This window comes from Hermetia illucens, chromosome 2, assembly GCF_905115235.1.
Source record: "Hermetia illucens chromosome 2, iHerIll2.2.curated.20191125, whole genome shotgun sequence".
NCBI classification, from domain to species: Eukaryota; Metazoa; Arthropoda; class Insecta; order Diptera; family Stratiomyidae; genus Hermetia; species Hermetia illucens.
Genome location: NC_051850.1, coordinates 51,564,395 through 51,588,246, shown reverse-complemented (window position 1 = coordinate 51,588,246; position 23,852 = coordinate 51,564,395). Strand labels below are relative to the sequence as shown.

The window sequence follows — 23,852 nt, the reverse complement described above, 5'->3', positions numbered from 1 at the left end:
AGTTCCTCAACGACCAAAATAGAATGAAATCACATGCGTACAAAGAATTGAGTTGGTAGAATCGTCGCATAGCAGCTGTGATTTTGAACTCTGAAAAAGCCATCTGGACTTCCATGAGTTCCCACTGTTTAGGCCTAACTCCAGGGTGTTCTAAAGACATGCATTGATTTGGTGACCACAATCAGAGCCGTGCTGTGACAAGCAACAATGGTGCCAGTCCATACATTTCAGAGATATTCGCCGCTGAAGTAGGATCATATAGATGCTCGTTTTGCACTCGCAGCAACAGAAGCGGGGTTTTAGTATCTATTGATGTACTTTGCGTAAGAAACACCTACCGTGAAGAAAACAAAATTTCGCAGGCTGAGGAGGGATGGTCTAGGGATCTCTTTTGTATTTTACGAAGGCGAAAATGTCCATTATGCTTAAAAAATGAACTTAAAATATGGTGGAACGTTCCAAGCTGTTTGTGGCCACCACATATGCTGGGGAACTTCCAACGGCAACGAGAGGATCGAGACTACTGTATCTGGTAGGAACTGATTTGCAGATCTTCAATTTCGGTAATAAACCCACTTTCTTCAACGTGGTCAGGCAAGATGTCATCGACACGGTGGCATCCTCTGACATTGCGGCTCTTGTCGGAGAGTGGAAAGTATCAAACAATATCACGCTCTTGGATCACAGGCGCATTGATTCCGAAATGGGCATGGATCCATTCCACTTCAGAGTCCATGTAAGATAGATTGGGCGACGTAAAAAACAGAACTGAACGCCGGAGTTACGACTCTTGGGAGACGCATCAAATCTATTGCTGTTATTGAGAGAACAACCTAGATGATCACAACCAGGATGAGAGAAGCTTTCAATGTGAAATGGGCATTTAACTCGTTCCATATATACTAGTCTACAGGTCCAGATGGCATTATTCCTGCTCTAGTAATAGAGGGAATGAATGCCCTGGGTCTACACGATCGGAATATATACCGCGCTTGCCTAGCGCACGCTTATATTACAACTAGCCACCTATCTAGACGCAAAAAGCTTCCGACCGATCAGTCTAACTTCCTTTCTGCTAAAAGCACTGTAAAGACTAATAGATCGGGTTCATAAAAGATATATATACCTAAGTAGCCACTTCATTGTAGGCAACATGCCTACCAGAAAGGCAAATCCACGAAAATAGCAATCCATGAGCTAATGGCAAAAATTGAAAAGGTAATGTCCGATAAAGAATGCGCCCTACGCGCATTTATGGACATTGAAGGCGCCTTCAATTATGCCTCATTCGCGACAGGCAGCATGGAATCGATCCGCTGTTAAACAGTTGGTCCTTCACATGCTAGAGTGGAGAAAGATCCATATATTGGTCGGTCAGAAGTCTATGGAGGCAGAATGTCTTAGGGGTTGCTCACAGGAAGGGGGGTTTCTCTCCTAGTTATGGACACTTTTCTATGGCTCCTAGAGGTCTTTGCACAAGCATTTGCGGACGATCTAGCCGTAATAATTATCGGTAAGTATGCGGGGACAGTACGTGACCGCCTGAATACAATACCATCCATAATGGATTCATGGTGAACGTCAGGTGGAGCAGCTACACGCTACCCACCTTAGCAGGGGTGGAAATCCAGCTGGTACAAACAGTCAAATATTTAGGAGTACATCTCGACTCCAAATTAACGTGGAAGCACCATATCCAGGAACAACTTTGCTAACAGCAGGAAGCTGCTGACGTAGATTCAGAGGTTCAGTTACCTAACTAGTTGACCGTGGCACTCAAAGCTATTCTAAATTTACCCTCAATCCATTTGGAGGTGAAACGGAAAGCAGCTAACGACACATATAAACTTGACACTATTGGTGCGTGGGAAGGCGGCCAATCATATAATCATGCATCCATCTGGAAATTTCTTGACAAAAATTAGATGACTTTGATGCCCGCCGATCATATGGTTTCCAGATTCCTATTTGAATAGACGATCTCCTGGAATAGTACAATGAGCGTAGCAAAGGTCTAAATGCTTGGAGCTGCGACTCCACGCACTAATCCAAACTAAACTAATCTATTCATGTTCTAAGGCATTCGGAAAAAAAGGTTTTCGTTAAAGGATCTACCCATATGCTCATTTCACACGTGTATAGTAAGGTTCCATTCGGTTCAGTTTCATTCGCTGCCGACAAATATGAAAAGGTGTTTCGGTGTCTATTCGGTACCTAATTCAAACCGTATAGCACCGAATGGTCTCACGACATGAATAGGTTTTATCAGGTTTTAATACGATTCGAATTCGTGCACAGAAAACTAAAAGAAATCAAGGCTTTCACACACGGACGGTTGAGTTTAGGTTTTGACTTCAAAGCGAGCGGATTTGATTGATAAACTGTTAAAAGCCGTTGGGGTTTATTTGGGTGAAATGAGCAGTTTACCGAATAGCAAACAGCAGTTCCCAGCGGAGGATATAAATGGGTATTTTTGACCGAAGCCATTGATTGTGCTTGAGCATTATCCTACTACTAAATAATTATGCCGTGTGTCCGCATCCATCCTGGCCTTTTTTCAATAAGCGCCTGGGTCAAGTTCTGGTATACCACCGGTCGTTGGCCCCACCAGCATCACCTTCTGGTTAAAACTTTGGATGTTGGCACCAGGGTGCAAAACTCACCGATTGAAACTCATGAGATCTTGCGCTTAGGGTTCTTGAAGCAGATTTCTCGTCCCCGATAACAATCCGATGCAAAACGACTTTCTCCCGAAGGAGGAAGAAACAACCCAAACACTGCTTCTCGCGGTCCTATCTGCCTTTCATTCAAATGAAATGCTTTCATGCTTTATGAATCCTTCCCCATGGCATGCAGTTGATCGAGATAGTTTGCTGGCCAACGCCGAGATTGTGTCGAGTCCTCGTCGAATAATGCTTGCGAGGTTGGTGTGGGTGCTCTTTGTTTTGATACCACCACCTATTACGAGTCGCACTGTCAGAAAGAACCGAGATTTAAAAAAAAGTTAAGCCTGCTTCACCTAAAATTACACATAGCTATATCTGAGGAAAGCCGCTTTTTCATCAGCAGTTCATAGTTTCCTGGGTACAAGTAGTAAGTTCCACATTTTTGCTTTTTTAGTAAACTCTGTTTTACACGTTTTGAAGTGTATCTAGTGTGGTAAGCTCACGCAAATATCCGATAATGTCAGTTAATAACATAAAAATTAGTTAATAGTTCCAGTGCCATTTTCAACTGTGGTCCTTACTAAGAGCTCTCACTACGATTTTTTACGGTTCCCTGTATTTCACTTTCGTACATAAAGGGACCAACATTTTATGATAATTTTCTATATTGTTGTCAGCCTATCGTGGAGCCGGTCTTGCTGACATTAACATAATTTTAATAAGGCATTACATATATTGAATTGGAGACTCTAAAAAGTAATACTTTTCAACAAGTGACTATTGCGATGAACACTGAAATACCACATGTACAACAGGTAAAACTAAATCTAAGATCCTATAAATGACTTTCGTCTAGATACAACGTGAACTTAAGCTTATATCAACCCTGACTCAGCAGTTTTGACCTCCTAATGATAAATATGGGTCTTACTGATGCAATTCTCAACTACTTCGTTTCATCACAGTGACAGTAACCTACTGTGGTCTGTTGGTATATTTTACCGTACATATTTCTGTCATCAAGAAATTTAAATACAATGGCATTGTTGTCATGCCCTAGACAACTGATTACTATAAAGTCAGTATCTTAAATACTGATAAATAGACATTAATCATGACATTTCAAACTAATTATCTCGACAGTTCATTTTCAGTCTTCATCAAGTACTATCGTTACTACATATTTGCCCAATCCACTAGCAGCGAAATTTTATACTATCCAAAACCTAAAAGTCTACTATATTTCAGTCTCGAATTAGATAAACACCAAGTTGGTGAGTAATATGCAAAACGATCCACACGGTTTGCGCTTTATCAAGACTCGCGGTTTAAATGCGCGGAAAAATAAAATATATAAAAAAAGAATCATAGTTTTTCCGGCGGCGATAAATTGAAACTAAATGTGTGTCTTATGGTGGGAATTTAATGATAACATTAGAGTTTTACACAATTTTATTTTGTGCTTTTCTTTGGTGATAAATCCATCTTTATATTAACCACAGGGTGAAGTAAAAATGTTCTATCACGGAATTTACATAAAGCAAATTTTAATTAGTTCGCAATATTTTTCGTACTTTTTTTCTAGTTTTATAAATTTTTTTTTCTATTTCTGCTATAGTTGACTAGATAATAAAACTATTAAAAGGAATTTTCCAGTTTAACTATAGATTTTATTTGAATTTGATTGCGAAAATTTCTTTAAGTAGAAACTCCGGACGTTGTGGTAATAATCAGATTTCACCTTATGAATACCTTGGTTTGGAAAACACTTTATCTACGATATTACGTTCCCTATCAACGGTCAACAAAATAAAACCTGACTGCTATTACCGATGCTTCTGTTGTATTGGCCAAAAGCCAATTTGGCAACCATGTTCCACTCATCTGAATAAATGTCAAAAACCTTTTCATAGACAAGGATGGATTAACGACTCCTATTTACCTTTGCCTTTAGGTGTAAGCCGACCTTAGAAAGTTTGTACTGGAAACGTAAGGCTGAACGTATACTAAGATTGAAATGGGCATTACTTTTCTATTGATTGATACAATTTACTTACAACTCATGAACTCGGAAAAAATTATAAACTCAATTTTCAAAACATACGATCTAATGACTTCCCTGAAAAAAAACCTGAACAAATGATTGAATTAAGGTCCAATATATGTTAGTAACTCGTTTTGCAGCTTTTACACATTGGCATGAATTACTGACGGAGTATATATCCGAAATTTAAATATTGCTCACCCTGTTTTTTAGCAGAAGAGGTCTTTGAGGTTTGGTGGTCCAGTAACTGACATAAAACTTCGAACGGTATATTTGTTACCCATTTAATTCGTTTTTTTTTTATTTAAAATAATAAAAACTTGCATTTTCTATTTGCTACTGTCATTTATTGGTCTTGCGGATACAGATATTTCTGGAACCACTTGTTCCCTTCATCAGTACTAAAAGGTCCTAACAAGTGGCTGGGAAGTTTGAAGTAAATCCAGCTATTATTAACAAAGTTATAGAAGGTGAAAATTTAACACTTTATGTGTTTCATGGATTCTAAAACGTGTATGAGGTCATCATAATATATACGAGTAAATCTCAAAAAGTGGGGACAAGTCAAAACGTAAGCCCTAACGCCAATAACTCATCCACTTTCTTTCTCATTCAGCTTGACTTTCACAGCAACCATATTTTAATGGCTGTCTTTACAAAATTTAACCATCTTTTCGATAGACTGTATTGAAGGTTCCACAAGTCTACACCAACTCCAATTTAATTAGTCCCTACTTGCAGTCAGATTCCTCCATTATTACACTTTACATTGTTAAAACGTGTTAAGAAGAGATTCGCAAGCTGAAGAATGATCGTTATTTGGTTGTGGCTACAGATGCTTCGGTATCCTAGAACACTGCTGGCTGAGCGGTGTTCATACAGAACGAAGGTTTTAACAGTGATCAATGTCTCAGTTCTGTCAAAGTGCTCATAAGTAAAAATCATACCAGTTATTAGGCACGCTTACCCATGATGAAATAAGAAGAACAACAATAAAACATGTCATTTGATAGTGCTCCAGACACGGTGGTCATAATTTCAAAGCCGGCGAGGGTATCAGAACTGGTCATTATTCGAAATCACGTCAATGAGGAGTGGAATAAGGAGAACGAAAAACCTCATTATCCAATGAGAAATCCTCTACAAAATTATTATATATAAAGACATTCCTCTCAATCTTAAAAAAAAAGGCTCCTGACATAAAAACTCCTCCAACTAGACGACTGATCCCATGACTGTGACTGAGGATCAAAAAGCGCATCGCCTGGAGGTTTGTGAGAACCTCTTGGAAATCTGCAATGCTAATTATTGCATGTGACGAGTCTTGGGTTTATGACTACGACGTGGAAACCAAGTTCCAGTCGTCTCAGTGGAAATCAAAAAATTCATCAAGACCAAAAAACTCGCCAGGTGAGATTAACCGTTAAAGTATTCACTGTTTTCTTCGATTCGCAAGGCGTCATCCATGATGAATTCCTCCCACAAGGTGAGACAATCGATCGTTATCGATACCTTCAAACCCTGAGAACTTTACGTTCTCAGATTCATCGAAAGAGGCAAGAATTGTGGGCAACAGGCGAGTGGTTTTTCCACCACGACAACGTCTTTTCACACCGTGCTCCTCATTCGGGAAATTTATGCCAGAAACTCGATGAAGACCCTTCCTCTTCCCGCCTTCCTTTTATTCTCCTGACCTGGTTCCGTTTGACTTCTGGCTGTTTCTAAAAACCAAATACCCAATGAAAGGACAGCGGTATCAGACGATAGTGGAGATCAAGAAAAAAACGAGTTTTCCAGATGTATGAAACAGTATTATACCCGGTGGGAGAAGTGTAGTCGCTCCTGAGGGGAGTATTTTAAAGAAGATAAATTAGAGCATGTAATAAAGAGTTATTGAGAAGGTCCTGGAACTTTTTGATTAGACCTCGTAACACTCAATTGTGTCTTTTTATTTTTATGTCCCTTTTTTTCTAGGTCCTCATGTCCCTTTTTCTAGATCCAGCTGACGTATATATGAAAGTGTTGTTGTACATGATGTTCTGGAACAGCGAACCTGGTATAAAGCCATGTGAGACCTCGAAGATGGCACGCCATTTTTCCTCCGAATGGTTCTTGTGAAAAGCCACAAGATAACTGGGAATATCATCGTCGCTAGGAAACTTCCAATTCGGTTTCCATTATGCGAATATGATACATTCCTCACGCATCTTTATCCAATCCGGTAAACAATTATATAGCTTAAAGAAATCGGGCCACCATTTTATAAAACCTCCAAATAGTCAAATGTCCAGAGCATTCATTACCAACGTCAACACTTTCCTCTAGTGTTTAAAGCATGTATGGGAAAATAAGAACATGACTTGCCTGCAGATTTACTAACTTTTGATGCCAACACAATGTTCTGTTACTCTCATAATGCAGGGAAAATCTGTTCTACAATGCATGGTCCGCGCAATATAGTGAACATGTCTGGCCTTGTCTTTATCCTATGGCCTTTGGTTGGCTTTTTGAGCCCGAAACTTTGCTTTCCCGTATTTTAGTATAAATTTTCTGGTAGCACTTCTTTGATTACCACAGTTTCCCTATTATCCCTATCTATTTATATCAGTTACAATCCCTATCTTTTAAGGAGATAATTCCTGAATCGTTTTCCGCAAGATATTAGTGCACGCGATCCCTTTAATGAATTTGACCTGGTCTCATCACAATCCTCTAGAGACCCATTTGGAACCTATGTTTTACATCGAAAATTGAGATTTCTTTATTCTTTTTTATAGACTTGTTCTTTCCTTCTTAAACAATATTAGGTCACACTTTTGTGATCGAAAGTTAGGCAGGCTCGTTATTCTGCGAGTAGTTAGGTTGTCTCCATCCACACTAGGAATAAAGCCAAACCGTTGGGTTTTCGATAATCATAATCGCTGAGCCATACCTTCTTTTTTGGTACTTATTTACATCATCTTTGGTTAGTATCATATCCAACTTCAAAAAAGTTAACAATGAACTGCACTCCGTTGGGTTTTTGATAATCATAATCGCTGGAGAGCAGACTGTCGAAGTATGTTCTCAAATTCTGTCAAAACAAGACTCAGAGAAGGAGAGAGGTCTCAGTCAATCTGCATAGTTCGGCCACCGGATGTTGTTTTGCTACGTTAGTCTAATGTATGATTCGTATAGTTTCCAAAGTCCTTTAAGGTTCACTTCTTGTTTAGATCTACCATAGGTATATAACGCTTGCAGCAATGTAACTATTATGTACTGGTAAACCCTTCGTTCCTCCGCACAGCACTAGTCACAAACCCAGCAATTAATGCACTTTAGCAAGCTTTAGCGTAGGGATTTTCGCTGACGGAAAGGTAAAGGAACGCTAGTGTCAAAAATGGTCTGTAAAATTTCACTCCGTCAATTTTAATATTGTGGAAAAAAACTACGTTCTGGAAGTATAGTATTCGACTATTCATGTCATGCGAAAAGTTTCAGTTTGGTATCAAAATTGAAACTGACGTGTGTGACTTGCTTTTCAAACGTCAATAAATGGGTAGGACTTTATTAAGGATAATTGATCGTTTTCTTTTCATCAAGAAGGTGTAATGTTCCACCAACTCAATGCCAAGCTTCATATAATTGATTCGACAAGAGCTTCGATGGAATGTAACACTACATTCACCATGTTCTTCAAATCTAGTATCTTCAGATTATCACTTGTTCCGGTCTCGAAAAAAATGTTTAGACGACAAAACCCTTACATCAAATGAGAACGTGAAAAATGAAATGGATTAGGTTTTTACCAGTAAAGATAAACGTTTTTTATGGGCATTAAACTATTCTACTACCAAAATATGACAAAACGTTTTAGACCAAAATGAATGGTATATAATTCCATCAAATATTTCAGATAAAGGAAATTGATTTTCCGTATCACCAAAAAAAAAATCGAAATCACTTTTGGAGCAACCCAAAAATATATCTGGTTCAGTATCTCATGACAGTTCTTGTCAAACCAGTCACAATGTTGATTTGGCGTTGGTAATGGCTTTGATAGGACACTATCAAAGTTCTTATTTCTTGTTCCGGGCACATTGAGTTTGGGAGAGGCCTCTCTCTTACGAAGTAGGTATAGACACCTAGGCAATTAGCTCATTGTAGAGTATATCGGTCTTGTAGGGAAGTTAGATTCGGTTTGATAAAGTTTAGATATGCGCCACGATAAAGCGCTTTTAATAAAAGATGATTTCTTCACCTCTTCGAGACGTAGGAGGAACTTGGAAACTGTTGAAGCTGTTTTCCCTGAATTAATACACAGTCGATCCCGACGGAAGTGCGTCATTTTAAAATTTAGAGGTGAAGTCAACGGTCATTGCCATTGTTCTCCATGTGACTGTCTTCCTGGTTTTCTAATTTATAATGAGTCTAAAAATACCTTTTTTGGCTGATTAAAACAGATTTTCCACCCTGTGTATTAATTATAGAAATGATCCTTCAGTTTTTCGATCTAAAATACACTTGATTCTTCAACATTCGATTTGTACACGTGTCTAGAAATAAGTACACGATATGTACTGTACAATTTAAACATTATTGTATTACTTGATTTATCAATTAAGGAAATTGCTATTTGAAATTATAGAGAATCTGGTGTTTTATTTGGTCGTTTATGACCTTTTATCTACCTACCAATTTGTACTATCTGTAAATTTTAAGTGTTAATCAAAGAAATTGATATGATAAAGAGGAAGAAAATACAAATAAGACCTACCCACCTGGGAAACGATGTTATCGACAAGTGTTTCGGGAAGTTTTAATTTATATTGTATCTGACGAAATGTAAGTTGAGGTATGAGAGCGCAGTGAAATTTATTTGATAGTATCATACAGATAACATTCAGTGAAATGTAGTGTTTTTTTATGGTTTTCTCGATCAAAGTGGTTAAGTTCTCAGGAACAAAAATTAGGCCAAGTGCACATCACACTGGATTCATACCCAAAGATCAAGCTGAAGTTTTTGGTGTTATCTAAATTTAGGAATCATGTTTACTATCGTTCTCACTTTTGATGGAGGTGGAAAATAAGGGATTCAAGTGCTAATTTTTTGTTTCTTTGTGTTCGGAAGAGTGTTAGCTAAACCGGAAAGCATTTCTGATGTCACAGAATTTATTTCACAATATTACATCGACAAAAACAAAAATATGTGCAAACTCATATCAAAATATTCGTATAAAATCAATACAAGTGAGCAATGAGAAAATTTGATAACATCATATCAAATAGCAGGAAATAAAAATAGCAAACCAATCCATTCAGATATTGCTCTACCTCTCGCTTTTACTTTTTTTGTTAGTTGTTATCAAGACTTTTGCAGCTAATCACACGCCTCAATGTGTAGATTTACACTGAAGCGAATAGAAATATTTCGTTTAGATACGATTTTCGGTACGAAACGCTCGTTATCTACGTAACAAGTGTGCTTAGACAGGTCCTGGCTAATTTTCGGATTATTAGTTGGAATCGAGTCTGCGGTGTATGTAAAACGGTCGTGCCTTCCTCATCCGAGTTTCTGTTTTCATTCTGATCTTATTTCCTTAAAATTCACAAAAGAAAAAAAAATTACAGCAAATATTTAAATAGAAGTCAGTCAAAACGTGATGTTTGTATTTTTAACAAAGGAAATTAATTGTGTTTGCCGAAAATATTGAAAAGATATTCTGTCTCGCTGAGTTTTATTCGTATAACAATTATACCCGATTGCGTCACGTTTATATTGAATTAAACAAATAAAGCTCGAATAATAGAAGAATTAGTTGGAGATTATAAATATACTATCTGGCTGCATATAAATCAGATAAAAGTGAGATTAAATGTGATTTGTGTGCCTCCATGATCGTTATTTTCATCATAATGTTTTTCGCGCAATCATCGCAATTGAAATGATATTTCTTATTAAGTATTGCATTATACCAATCCATGGAAATATTATAAATTTTGGCAGCAATAATGATTCAAATTTTATTGAACCATATTTGGGGATTTAATGATTGTATTGCGGACTTTCTTCCCATGTAAGGATGATTATATAACTATAGATTATTATTCATATTTATACGAATATGCCTAGAAGGGTAAATATTCCTCTGGATTTGAATTTTGTTCAGACTTACGTTCATATCGTTTATGTTTTGGTTTATTTCAAAATTTTGATTTCTAGATCTAAATTGATCACACTTGCCTTTGCAGTATTACTATTATTCTACCGATTCTTCTATTACTTCTAATGATTTTTGCTCGTCATTTTATGTTAGTTCCATTTACGCAACTCATTTTTCCATCAATCATAATCGATCTTTTCAACGGCAATATTTTTATTATCAGCATATGACATTAATATTTTTAGAGTTAGACGTAATTTGAGATGGCAAGCTTACGAAAGTTCTAGGCTATTTACATCAATTTAGATTTCCCAACGACGAACAATTTAAATCACATCTAAAAAGTAGAGACTTCGTTATAGGAGCTTGGTATCGTTTTTCAAAAGATTTGAAAAATTTTTACGCTGGATAACTATCTTGGAAACTGATTTTCTGTTAAGTTAAGATATTATTAGGTACTAGTTCATGTAGGAGCTAATCATAGATTTGATAGTCTTGCGACTATTTTTCAAGTGTAAACAGCAGTCTGTCATCAGTCAATGATATGATAACCCAAGTCAGACCTGAACTTCTAGGTTACATCATCTCCTCTTTACCAATCATCTACAATTTCTGAGTTCCAACAACATTCGATTTTCGTTTCCAAACGAATAATCTCAGCATTGGTCTGTTGTCTGCCATAAGCGACCGACCAAACGATGCCTGGCAATTCTCCTACCGGTTGCACATGTCTGATGAAGTTACTTTCGCTGTGCACCTTGCTTAATTTGGTATTGGAAGTCTGCCTTATTTGCCATATATATGCATCGCTTGATATTATTCTCCATTTGGTTTCTATTCGTTTAAGGGTTTGCTCTAAGGCAAATGAACGAATCTACATTTTCTATATTGTAACAAAGAGGACGTCAAGAGGCAAAACCAGACCTCTTGACGTCCTCTTTGTTTGAATCGTTGATTCTAAATCTGTCTTTTTTGGTATCTACTTCAAAATTTAGACGAAACAAAAATATGCATGCCATTAATGGACGCCACTGTCTAGGTATTTAGATAGTAGTGATCGTTGTCATGTTATTTTCCAGATGACATTTTACGAGCAAGAGGAGCATGGGTTTGCGTACTTCTCTCTGTATCATACCAGGTTTCTACCTTGGAGCTCCTTTATGGTATTTAAAGGTCATAGTGCTTAATGTGCGTATCCTCATCCATACGAATTCAGTGACTCGCGCACCGCAACCTATTGAGCCGGATTTTATCCACAACCTGGCGGTCATGGTATCACTCATAGATTTCGTCATTAGGTAGGCTACGGAGTCACCTATCCTCAGGTAGGGGGCCAAAAATTCTTCGGAGGCTTCTTCCCTTGAACACGGCCAAGAATTCATAATTTTTGTTACTAAAAACCCAAGTCTCCAAAGAATACATAAGGACTGGCAAAATCATTGTCCTGTACAGTAGGAGCTTTGACCCTATGGTGCTGACGTTGCCATCATATCTTACCTTTATTGATCTGCAGACCAAGATCTCGTGCCGTCTGCTCAATCTGGATGAAGGCAGTTTGTACGTCTTAGGTCGTTCTTCCCATGATGTCGATACCGTCAGCTAGGTCAGTAGTTGGGTGGATTTAAAGAGGATCGTGTCTCTCTCATTTACCCCAGCATGACGGACCACTTTTTCCAGGCCCAGGTTAAAGCGGACGCATGATAGAGTATCCCCTTGTCTTCGACCATTTTTGATGTTGAATGATCTCGAGAGTGATCCTGCTGCTTTTATCTGGCCTCGCACATTGGCCGGGGTCAGTCTAGTTAGTTTTATCAATTTCATCGGGATACCGAATTCTCTTATGTCCGTGTATAGTTTTACCCTGCTCATAGGCAGCCTTAAAGTCGATGGAGGGATGGTGCAGCTGATCTTCATATTCCAACGGTTTTTCCATCGCTTGCCGCACAGAGAAAATCTGATATGTTGCTGATTTGCCTGGAGTGAAGCCTCTTTGGTATGGGCCAAAGATGCTCTGGGCGCAAAGGATTATCCGATCTAGCAAAATAGCGGAGAATATCTTATAGATGGTTCTCAGCCACGTAATACCTTTATAGTTGCTGTATTGCGTGATATCCCCTTTTTATGTATGGGGTGTGTCCTATATATGCAAAAGGGGGGGTGTGTGTTTGTGTGTTTTCACCGAATATAATCATGTCGGGTATGGTACTGATTAGTATTTTCCTAATATGGCATCGTTTTCGACATTCGATGCGAAGGAAAGGAGACCTGGGGCTGCGAAATGATCCTTCCTTTCGCGGAACCATTCTCAGAAACAACCTAACCCAAAAATCGGCCAAAAAAATCACAAAGCTGCCATTATAACAGTGCCTAGACTTCAAAATATCTTCCATACCGATGCCTACCTAGCTACAATTATTAACTGTGTGCTAAATACAATAGTTTTTAGAAATTAGAACTCCCGAACTGTCATTCATTTTCTGCTAATATCTGAATGTCAATTATTTTCTCTTTTTCCTCCGCTCGGATGCAAAATTTTCATTTGACATATCAGGATCGTCTGAGAGCGCATTGGTCTTTATGTGTTCCTCTCTTCCTTTGGAATTTCTCAATCTTCTTAAATTCTAACGTAACGCGGAGTTTGGAGTTCGAACTCCGATATCGAGCGAAATTGCGAGAAGTTCAGCGTAGTATACATCGTGACAAGAGAGAAATTGGTATTGCGCTGTTCAGAGAACCCGAATATGCCTCAGATTGATTTCATTGATTTCAGAATTGTATACTGCGTCACGAAAGAGCTTGCATGTGATCATTTTCCGATGATTTTTGAAGGGCGTCAACGGTCGACTTCTCATTCACGATGATGAATAATTGAAGAGGTGAAAAGAACACTTCGTCATGGTTGTTAACCGTATCACATCCGGTGATGTTCTGCCTCTTATGGTTCAAGGAAATCATTTCCGCCATCAATGCACTCAAACGCAGTAAAGCCGCTGGGTTTGACGGTCTCCCCGCAGAGCTATTTATCGTTGCACCTGTAGTTACTGCAGATGCGCTACTTCCACTCGTACGAAAATCCTGAGAATCCGGGACCTTTAGTAGAGATTAGAAAAAGCGGATGATTGCTAAAATTACAAAGAAGGGCAGCCGTTTTGAGTGTGATGATTGGAGGAGTATCTACGTGCTCCCTGTCGTTGTAACGATTATAGTTGAAATATTTTTCAAACGCATCAAAAAACATCTCGAAAACTTGATCGGCATAGAGCAGGCTGGTTTCCGCTTCGGATGCTCCTGCGTTGACCACATCAACATCGTAATTATCATTTTGGAACAGTGCGGAGTTTAGATTTTTGCTTCACCTGCTATTCATCGATTTCGAGAAAGCTTTCGATAGCGTGAACAGGGAATCTATCTGGCGTTCTCTACGCGAGTGGACATTCCGGTTGATGGCGCAAAATGGCACGTGCTACACGGGGGTAAAATATCACAGGGTTTTGAGGCCCAAAGCAGCAGACGTTGAGGGGTTCAAAGGACGATAGATAGCATTCCTCAAATACCTCAACTATGCTGATGATACGCTCTGTCATCGGGTCACTCTCAACACCAAGATTAAGTTGAACCTATTCCACGCCAATATTCCTTCCGTGAAACGATGTATATATAGTAAATAGAATGTGATCCCGACTGTTATTCAGAAGCTTCAGCTTTTCATCATTTCATGTCTTTGCCGTGTTATTTCGACTTTAGACAATAACAAATGAAGAACTTTTTTCATCTTATAGTCTAGGCTAGTAGGCGTGTTGATTAGAAAGTGAAGGTGGCACTGTATAGATCATATGTTGAGGAAAGGGCGACAACTCCATTGCAGGTTATGTCATGTAATGGAACCCACTATCCCAGGATGATCGACGACTGGTTTACCCTAGGACTATGTGGTTTGGAACAGAAGATTACAAGCTTCTCTGCACATTGTCGGATGAAGCAGATTGCTAGGAACGGATAAAAATGGCACCTAAGTTTGGTTTATACGCTATGCTCGTGCGCTCTTTTGTAATTTCCTAATAAGCTTTGCTTAAGGTCGGGACTACACAGTTCCACGAGCTCCAACCAACACGAAATGGATCCTGCCTTCTGTACTCGGGGTGATTTTTAAGGTTTTGTTTGAAAAACAAAACCTTATTAAAATCGATTCAATGTCTGTCTGTCTTTTTTTTTCTTGAGGAGGTGGAAATCTTCAAAAGACGCTGGTCTGGACACACCAACGTGTGGGATTTTTACCCACTAAAACCACCCCCGACTCCCTCCCTGCCCCGCGGAACCACCATAAGGTATTACATCACGGGGCGGAGTCAGCTCACTCTAGCTTAATCCCATTTCTTCTATACGTGGCGCACGTGACCGCGTTTTTCTCCTTTCCTCTGCCTCTCGCAATTCTCTTGATGTGCTAGAATTTTCGGCACCAGATTTTCTGATACCAGCACCTCTCCTAGAGTCTCCTCTAGATTCCTCCTTTCTTCCACAAATCTCGGACAGTGGAAGAATACATGCTCTGGGTCCTCTGGGATTTCATCACAATTTGGACAGTCGGGTGAGGTTTTCAATTTAAACCTGTAAAGGTATTGGAGATATCCTCCATGTTCCGTGAGAAACTGGGTGAGATTATAATTAATCTCACCGTGTTGTCTCTCCAACCACTACTTGATGGCAGGAATGAGCCTGTGAGTCCACCGATCTTTTCCCGAGCGTTCCAACCACTCTTGCCATCTATTTATGGATCTCTCCCTCTCAGCGTTCTTCCTCTGCAATAAGGGAGAGATTGGCTTCGCATGGTATATATTCGCCATCTCATCTGCCAAGATGTCAATCGGCATCATTCCAGAGATGACGAATGCTGCATCATCTGAGACATTCCTAAAGGCAGAGCATACTTTAAGAGCTCTCCTCCTGTAGACTGCATTCAGTTTGCTAGTATTAACTGATCTCCGCAAGGCCTCGCTTCAAACTGGGGTCGCATAGAGCATGATTGAGGTCACCACCCTGACTATAAGCAACCTAGAGGTATGCCGTCGCCCTCCCACGTTCGGCATCATCCTCGCTAGGGTCATACTAGCAGTGGATGATTTATCACAAACATACTGTACGTGTTGCTTATAGCTGAGCTTCCTGTGTATCACCACCCCCAAGTATTTGATGGTCGGCTTGGAAGTGATGATATGATTCCCGATTTTAACACAAGTGGTCTGTCTGTCTCTCTGTCTGTCACAGGCATTTTTCTCAGGTCGGACCTGTGGGCCCCAGACATGCAGTGAGTGATATCCTCTTACGTTGAGATATACATGTAAAAGGGGGGTGTAAACATTTTTTTCGCCAAATATAGTCATGTGGGGTATCAAATGAAAGGTCTTAATGAGTACTTTTCGAAGTCGGTCTTAGTTTTGAGATTTGTTAAAAAGGCGGGAGTGGGAGGGGTGGAAAGTGATGATTTCTTTAACGGACCCATTCTCAGAAACTACCCAATAGAAAAATCTGAAAAAAATCATGAAGCTGCCTCTATATGGTGCCTTGGCCTCAAAATACTCTTCATATCGATATCTGTTCAAATTAAGTTAATAATAGTATATTACCATATTTTTGGGAAAATTGAGTAAAACCCCCCTTAAGTTAATCTCAGAGTTATAAAAGTTGATAGTACTATAAAATATAATATGGACCATATTATCTCCAAGTTTCATCAAAATCATACTATTAGTAACAAAGTTACAGTAGCTCAAATTTGTCTTTACCGTGTAAATTTACAACCCGAAGTACTAAATCTGACATGCTAAATGCATATTCTTAACGGTAGAGGCAAACAAAACCTTTCATACCTGAAGCGCCCAGCTTCCGGTTTCGCGACTTGTTATTAGATAAAAGGCTAGCGATCTGTTGGAAAATATTGCAAAAAAAACGCTTAAATTTCAACACGTTCCATGGCGAACGTCGGAATTTTGTCAACATATCGAGATTAAACTTCTAATTTCAATAATACAAATTCATTGTCTATTTAGAACGGGATTAATATAGACTTTGTGATCAACCAGCCTTCTCAGTTGATTATAAATTAATTTTTCCCACGATTCGATTGTTTTTATTGATAATTAAAGCGATTGCTTTGATGGTTTCATTAATTTCCAAAACGTGCTCTCAATCTATTATCAGAATCTAAATATCAATTCACATCTGCTATTGTTCCTGTGTTTATTTGCATTTTCACCAAACATTGTTCATTTTTCATTTGAAAATATTGGCACAATTGTTTATTTGTTTCAACCATATTTGAACAATTTGTGGTGGCCCATTAAAAATCATTCTGGAATTCTATCTGTTTGAACAAATTAGCTTCACAAGTATAACTTTTTTATTGATTGCGATCTCGATAATAGAAAAATAAAATAATATTAAAAATCAACACGAATTTAATATGTGTATCTACGTTTCGTTTCCACAGTGAATAAACATTTGAAACAATAAAACAGATTAACTGAAAGGAAATATCTAATAAAAAAATTATAAGGAAACGTCCTTATATCAGTGATTAAAATAAACATTAGCTTTACGTGAACCAAATGCCAGTTAAATAAAATAGTGTGAATGAGATACATAGCAAGTTTGAATATATTTAAATGCCTATTTGGGCCATTTCAATCGCCCATGTGGCAAGTAACAACAATACCGGAAAAGCTAAGTGGCACTCTTGATGTTTTATCTAAATATGCACAAGAATCAATCAATATATTCTTTTGTCCGGGGTAAGTTAATTTGTTCCTACGTTTACTATGATTCCTCATAATATGCTTTCTTTCAATTAAATTATATGATTCGTTTAAATTTAATAAGGGTAGATTCGTCCTGTGAACCCTTCTTTGAATTTCAGCTTTTTTTGTTGTTTAGCAAAGCCCTAACGTACCTTTCTTCTTTCCTTCAAATGGTTATTGTCGTACACGAGCTCCGCATGATGTCCTATTGTTATTATATGTATATTTTCTGTATGCATTGCGCTCCTTGGCTATTCTATCCTCACCTAACAAAAACAATGTCCAGAAAAAGACGACGAAAAAACGCTATAAACTTTGCCAACTTTAACATTGTTATTTCCATCTTTTTTCATATTTTTATCTTGACTAAAAGCCATAAGTATGTAGTATCTATATTATCTACATCCTTTTTCTTTCTGCACTTCTGCTGTAGAAAGCTCCGAACGATCAACATAAAATTATGATGAAAATTTATGATGCATATAAAAAAAAGTATAAAGACGGAAACTTATAGACTTTCAAGAAATCTACAGAGGAATAGAAAGACGGAAACAGAAAGGATTATGTAACTCGCATTTATCGGAAGCAGTAGCGAAGGGAGAGATAGCTTGGAACTTTTTCATAGAAGGAAAGAACCTATTCGAGGATAAATATGAGCGCGCGTACCGTATAACATATTAGCAAGGGATATAAAGTTTACGTGACAGAAAAAAATTCCGCTACCAATCGGATGTAAACAGATTGTTTTCAAAGTGCCTTTTGGGCCCGATGTATGCTGGTGTCGACAAGTGGAGCATGTGAAATAGGAAGTTGGTATCTTGGAAGGAATTGGGAAACGTTGTTTTCCATAATGCTATAAAGTTCATAGAAAGAATATTTTTCAACAAAAGCAAACAAAAATTGCTACAATTTTTTAGTAGTTTGTAACCTTTACCTTATAGGAAAACAGGTCATATGTTCTCTTATTTCGTTTTGGTACTTCTGATTGCTTGGCATGTAAAAAAAGATTCCCTAATCTCCCCTTAACTTTATAATTTATTTGCCTAAAATTTTCAGACATACTTCCATGTCCGTCCATTATCCTGTCTTGCATATATTCAAGAAATTTGTTTTTGCTTTTAACATTACAGAATCGATGAAAACTGTTTCCTACAATACATTGAAAACCTTTTCTCGTGAAAAATACATGTGAGGCATCGATAAAACGTATTAAATGTTTACGACGGTTGATATCATGTAATATTCATGACCTTTTCATAAATTTACAGTATATCCGTATCCTTGAAGCTCAGCCTCGGATATACGCCTGTGATTCTTCTGAAAATCCTGGAAAATTTGATTGATTACCCTCACTGCTGTTTCACATTTCGGGTATGTCAAGTTTTAAGGAAAAAATTAAGGGATATTATCCCTTTGTTGCTTTTTCGTTCCTATCATGGTAATAGCAATCATCACTATGGAGAGAATATTTGGCGTGCTTGGGGAGAGGTTGTTGCAGAGTACAGCGAATATTCATTAATGGTTATGTTTTTCGGCATAATTGTCAGGATTAGATTGATTACATTTTAAAAAACTAAACATTTTAAGAGTAGGGATGATATTAGATGTAAAACTTCGCTTTCACGGTTCCTTTTTAAAGTTTTGTGTACAGTTTTTCCCAAGATTCCTCCAAAAATCAGCAATTTTCCTGGCACCCTGATTCCCCAAGCTACATACCATTCTGAACCTTAGACCCTCCCTCAATAGTAGAGATCACGAGTTAAGCTCCTTTTTGCGAAATTCTCAATATTAATGGAGACAAGCGTTTAAACTTTTCCCAAGATTCCTCCAAAAATCAGCAATTTTCCTGGCACCCAGACCCCCCAATCTATATACCATTTTGAAGCTCAGACCCTCCCCCGATAGTAGTGATCACGAATTAAGCTAAGGGGGGTGAATATTTTTTTTTGATCAAATATAGTCATGTGGGGTATCAAATTAAAGGTCTCGATTAGTACTTTTCGAAATCTTAGTCTGGGGAGTGCGGGGGTTTGAAAGCGATCATTTTTTTAACGAACCCACTTTCAGAATCTACCAAACTGAAAAATCTCGGTTGCAATTAATCGCTATTCAATATCCCGCGGCGTTCAACTCCCTGCTTTTGAAATATTCCTATGTAATCTCGGAATAGCATCCTAATGCTTGTGCCAATTCTTCTTGTCTTTGACACGAGTCTTGATCAAATAAAGCCTCCAATTCTGTTTCTACAAAAACCTTGTGCCTCTTGCATACTACTATGCTGGTTTTTGAAATCAAAATCACTGTTCTTGAAGCGCTAAAACCGCTCACAACACGTTTTAAAGAAAATGATTAATTTCGAAGATAGTTTCCTTTACTGACTAATAGTAATTTAGAATATCGTATCTCGGGGACCAAGTGTCCCCTTCTTCAGGGTTTTATCTTCTGAAAATGTTCCCCCGAATAGGTTAATGTTACCCATTGCTTTGGTTCTGTGTTAGGCTTCTGGAGGAATGTCGGAAGTTGTGGCCTTGAGGCGTGGCGTAGTTTTTTTGGATCCGATTTACGATGATGTTCCTGTTGTACCCGTTTTTAAGGTTTTGTGTAAACACAAAACCTTATTAAAATCGGTTTACCGTCTGTCTGTCTGTCCGTCACACGCATTTTTCTCGGAAACGGTTACAGCGATTGACACCAAATTTGGTAGAAAGGTGGGAACTGTGAACGCTCACGCATACAATGAGTTACATCCTCCTACGTCGAATTTAAGGGGGGGTCCCCATACATGCAAAAGGGGGGTGTAATTTTTTTTTTCATCAAATATAGTCATGTGGGGTATCAAATTAAAGGTCTCGGTTAGTACTTTTCGAAAACGAGCTTAGTTTTGACATTTGTTGGAAAGGTAGGGAGTGCGGGGGGTTGAAAGTGACCATTCCTTTACGGGGGCCATTCTCAGAAACTACCCAACCGAAAAATCTGAAAAAAATCAAGAGGCTGCCACTATATGGTGCCTGCGCTCCGAAATACCTTCCACACTGATATCTGCACAAATAAAGTTAATAATAGTATATTACTATAATTTTTAGTAATTCGCTGCAAAGCCCCCCTTAAGTTCATGCTAGGACGACGAAATTTCGCAACAATATAGGGTGTAACATAGAGCATGATGTTACCAAGTTTGCTGGAAATTGCACTATTGCTAACAAAGTTATAATACGTCAAAGTTGTCGCTTCTTTGCAAATTCAAGGCTATAAATGTCAATATTATCGGAAAGTGGATATTCTCACATAATATTGTATATGCATATATTACGTGCTACGTACTAAGAAATGCACAAAACCTTTCGTAACTGAAGCGTCCAGCTTCCGGTTTCCCAACTTGTTTTTGGCTGTGTCCAGGATGTAGTTGTATGCCAACATTTTGCGATGGCATTTGCGATTTAAGATGTATGTCATGGTTCGTTGTATTTGAATCAGTTTCCTGCAAACGTAGAATTCAAAGTCCTCTCTTTCCCGGATAATTTTTAAATCCAGGAAAGATATCTCTCCTCCCCTCCCCTTTCGATTTCCATGATGAGTTCGATATTGCTGTGCGCCTGGTTGAGTTTCTCAAAAATCGTTCCTGTTTCTGCCCTTTTTATGATCGGTAATACATCGTCCACATATCTGATCCAGAATCTTAGGAGGGTTCCAGCCTCCTCGAATTCATTCTTCAGATTCTCCATAAATACTTCGCATAGCAGCGATTAGCGAGGGTTGGCCATTGCTGCCCCGGATGTTGATTTATAAGACTCATTTCTGAATGTGAAATAGAACTCACTCATGCATATGAAGGTGATCCATTCTTCGAATAAGTATAGGGTTTTCTTCAACGGTACGCTTGTGAACAGCGTCTTTACATCGAGGGATACTAGTATTTCATTATTTTGTATCATACCGGCCTAGTTGAGTCTGGCAATGACTTCCCGTCTGTTTCCCGCTGCACGCTTCCCTATTTTTAGGTGTAACCTTTTGACTTCTTCCAGAAGCCACTTCGCAATATTTTGGGTCGGTGAATTCGTTGTTATCTCCCTGGCCTCGTTGCCTCCTTTATGTATTTTGGGGAGCCATTTGATTCTAGGCAGATATAGGTTAGACATTCTCAGTTCCTTAATGATGAGTTTGCATTTTGCCGCAGCTTTTTCCACTCTTTTGATGGAGTCTGGCAGAGGGTCGTTCCTGATGATATGGAACTTATCTTCTTCTAACTTTTTTCGTACTAAGGCGTCGTATACTTCTTTTTCCATGATGACCACTGCATTTTCTTTGGGTGCTGGTAAGTAGAAAACGAGTTTCTCTTTCAACTCCTTAATGGTTTTGTAGTAGTTACATACTAATCTTTTCCTTGTGGCCATCCGTTTTGTGGGGGCTAGTTGTCGTCGACATTCTTCTCGAATGCTTACTTTTTCGTCTAGTCGTATGGTAGGCCATGAGTAAGCATTCGAAGAACATCTACTGGAAATTTCTTAAAAATATCGCGAAATATCGCGATTACTCATGAAGAAATAACGTGAGAAACATTACCCTCTTTATATTGCAATTTTAGATCTGGAGAAGGGTTTGATCCTGTGCTACATGAACCCATCTGGTATGCTCTACGGCAACACCTAGTACCAGAAAAACTCGTGCAATTCAACTCTATCACGATCGGAAAAGTAAAGTTGAAAGTGTGGCGTGTGTATCGAAATTTCTTCGTGTCTATGTCACTGTTCATCAAGGAAGCGTTCTCTCACCACTCCTTCTTTGTTCTTGTTATGGACACTGTCACACGGGACATCAAGCGTCCTGCGCTCTATACACTGCTTTATGCAGATGATGTCCTGGCGTCTCATAGCAAAACTGATCTCGAGCAACTCTTTCAAAAATGGAATGATCGGAAACAATTTCAGATTGAATCTGAATAAAACAGAATTTTTGTCGACCAATCCCTATAAAACAGCTACTATCACTGTCAATTTAATCTATCAGCCATTGGAGAAAATATGTTTAGAACACTCTGTCGAAGATGTATCTTTACCACAAGAGTTTAATACTTGGAACTTCCTGGTCTCCATTGCGAGAATGTTCAGAAAGCTCTTAATATACCAGACTCCATTCTAGCCTATTGTCTATATTAATGCCAGTGTAGGGTCTAGTAATTCTTCAAAAGATATTAGCAACCAATGTGGAATTTTCATCCAGTAAAAGCCCCCTTCCCCTAACTCCTGTCCTCTTTTCCGCAGAATCACCACAGAGTATTATCTCGCGGAGTATAGCGTTAGCCTACCCTCCCCTGGCCCATTGATTGCCTTCGCGCTTCTCTCGTCGCCCCTGCTTCCTGCTAACTGCATTCTAATTTTTCTGCCACCCAAACATGTCCCTCTTACCATCTTAGACATTTCCTTTCCTCCATGAATTCAAAATAATGTAAGACGTGCTCTGGGTCCTCCACCCGGTCAGACACCCGTATAGGCTTAAACTGAGCAGTTCATCTAACTAAAAAGTTGGGATAGTTAGATGAACTGCTCAGTTTAAGCCTATACGGGTGTATGCCGTACCTTGGTTCCCTCAGAAAAATTGCTTAAGATTACAGTTTTGTATTTTCAGTTGAGCCAATATGAAATGTGAAGGTATGTAGCCAGTCTAATAATCCTTTCAAAACCTTAATAATGGAGAGCAATCTATTGTAGATTACTCGCTTTAGGATTTTCTAGATAGTGTCCGAAAAACATATGGGTATTAAGTTCTGACAACAACATTAGCGTCTGCCGTTTCCATGCGAGAAGAAATATGTCCGGCGTAGACTTACCATTGCAGCCCGATTCTCTGTAATTTAATATTCTATTGCATATGCATCCATCATTTCTTCCGTCCCTACTGCATGTATTATAGCACGGTTAAAGGTCTCTGGAGGCTGTTTCCGCAGTTATCTTCCTCCAAAAACAACACCATTGTTCATTCGCCATTGAACTTTCCATTCTGTGGTCCATCTTTTGGTTTCCGTTCTCTTGCCTCTGAGACCAGCATGATCAGTGTGTTCTCAATCGCATGCCGATATAAAGTTTGAAGGAGCACAGCAGCTGTATTTAAGTTGCTTTAGGCCCAGACACAGCTTTAGCTGTCGAATCTTCGTTCCGGTTAAAGATCCCCTTTCTGAGCCTTTTTTTGGCTTAACTTAAGTTCAGCCTTCAAT

General features: G+C 38.6%; 1 protein-coding gene across 9 annotated transcripts in view; it reads left to right on the top strand.

The window, feature by feature from the left end:
- LOC119647786 (MOB kinase activator-like 2) overlaps window positions 1-23,852 on the top strand; it is a 402,844-nt gene that overhangs the window by 363,718 nt on the left and 15,274 nt on the right. Inside the window, exons 1-2 of one of the 9 annotated variants that reach the window (XM_038048972.1) lie at window positions 10,653-10,766; window positions 17,338-17,638. The exons of 6 other annotated variants lie outside the window; for them this stretch is intronic. In XM_038048972.1, the coding sequence (XP_037904900.1) occupies window positions 17,481-17,638 (158 nt within the window). In that variant the 5' untranslated portion in view covers window positions 10,653-10,766; window positions 17,338-17,480. Of the gene's footprint in view, window positions 1-10,603; window positions 10,767-17,337; window positions 17,639-23,852 lie in introns of those variants that run through there. 2 more of the 9 variants (XM_038048971.1, XM_038048973.1) reach the window with 2 other exon arrangements.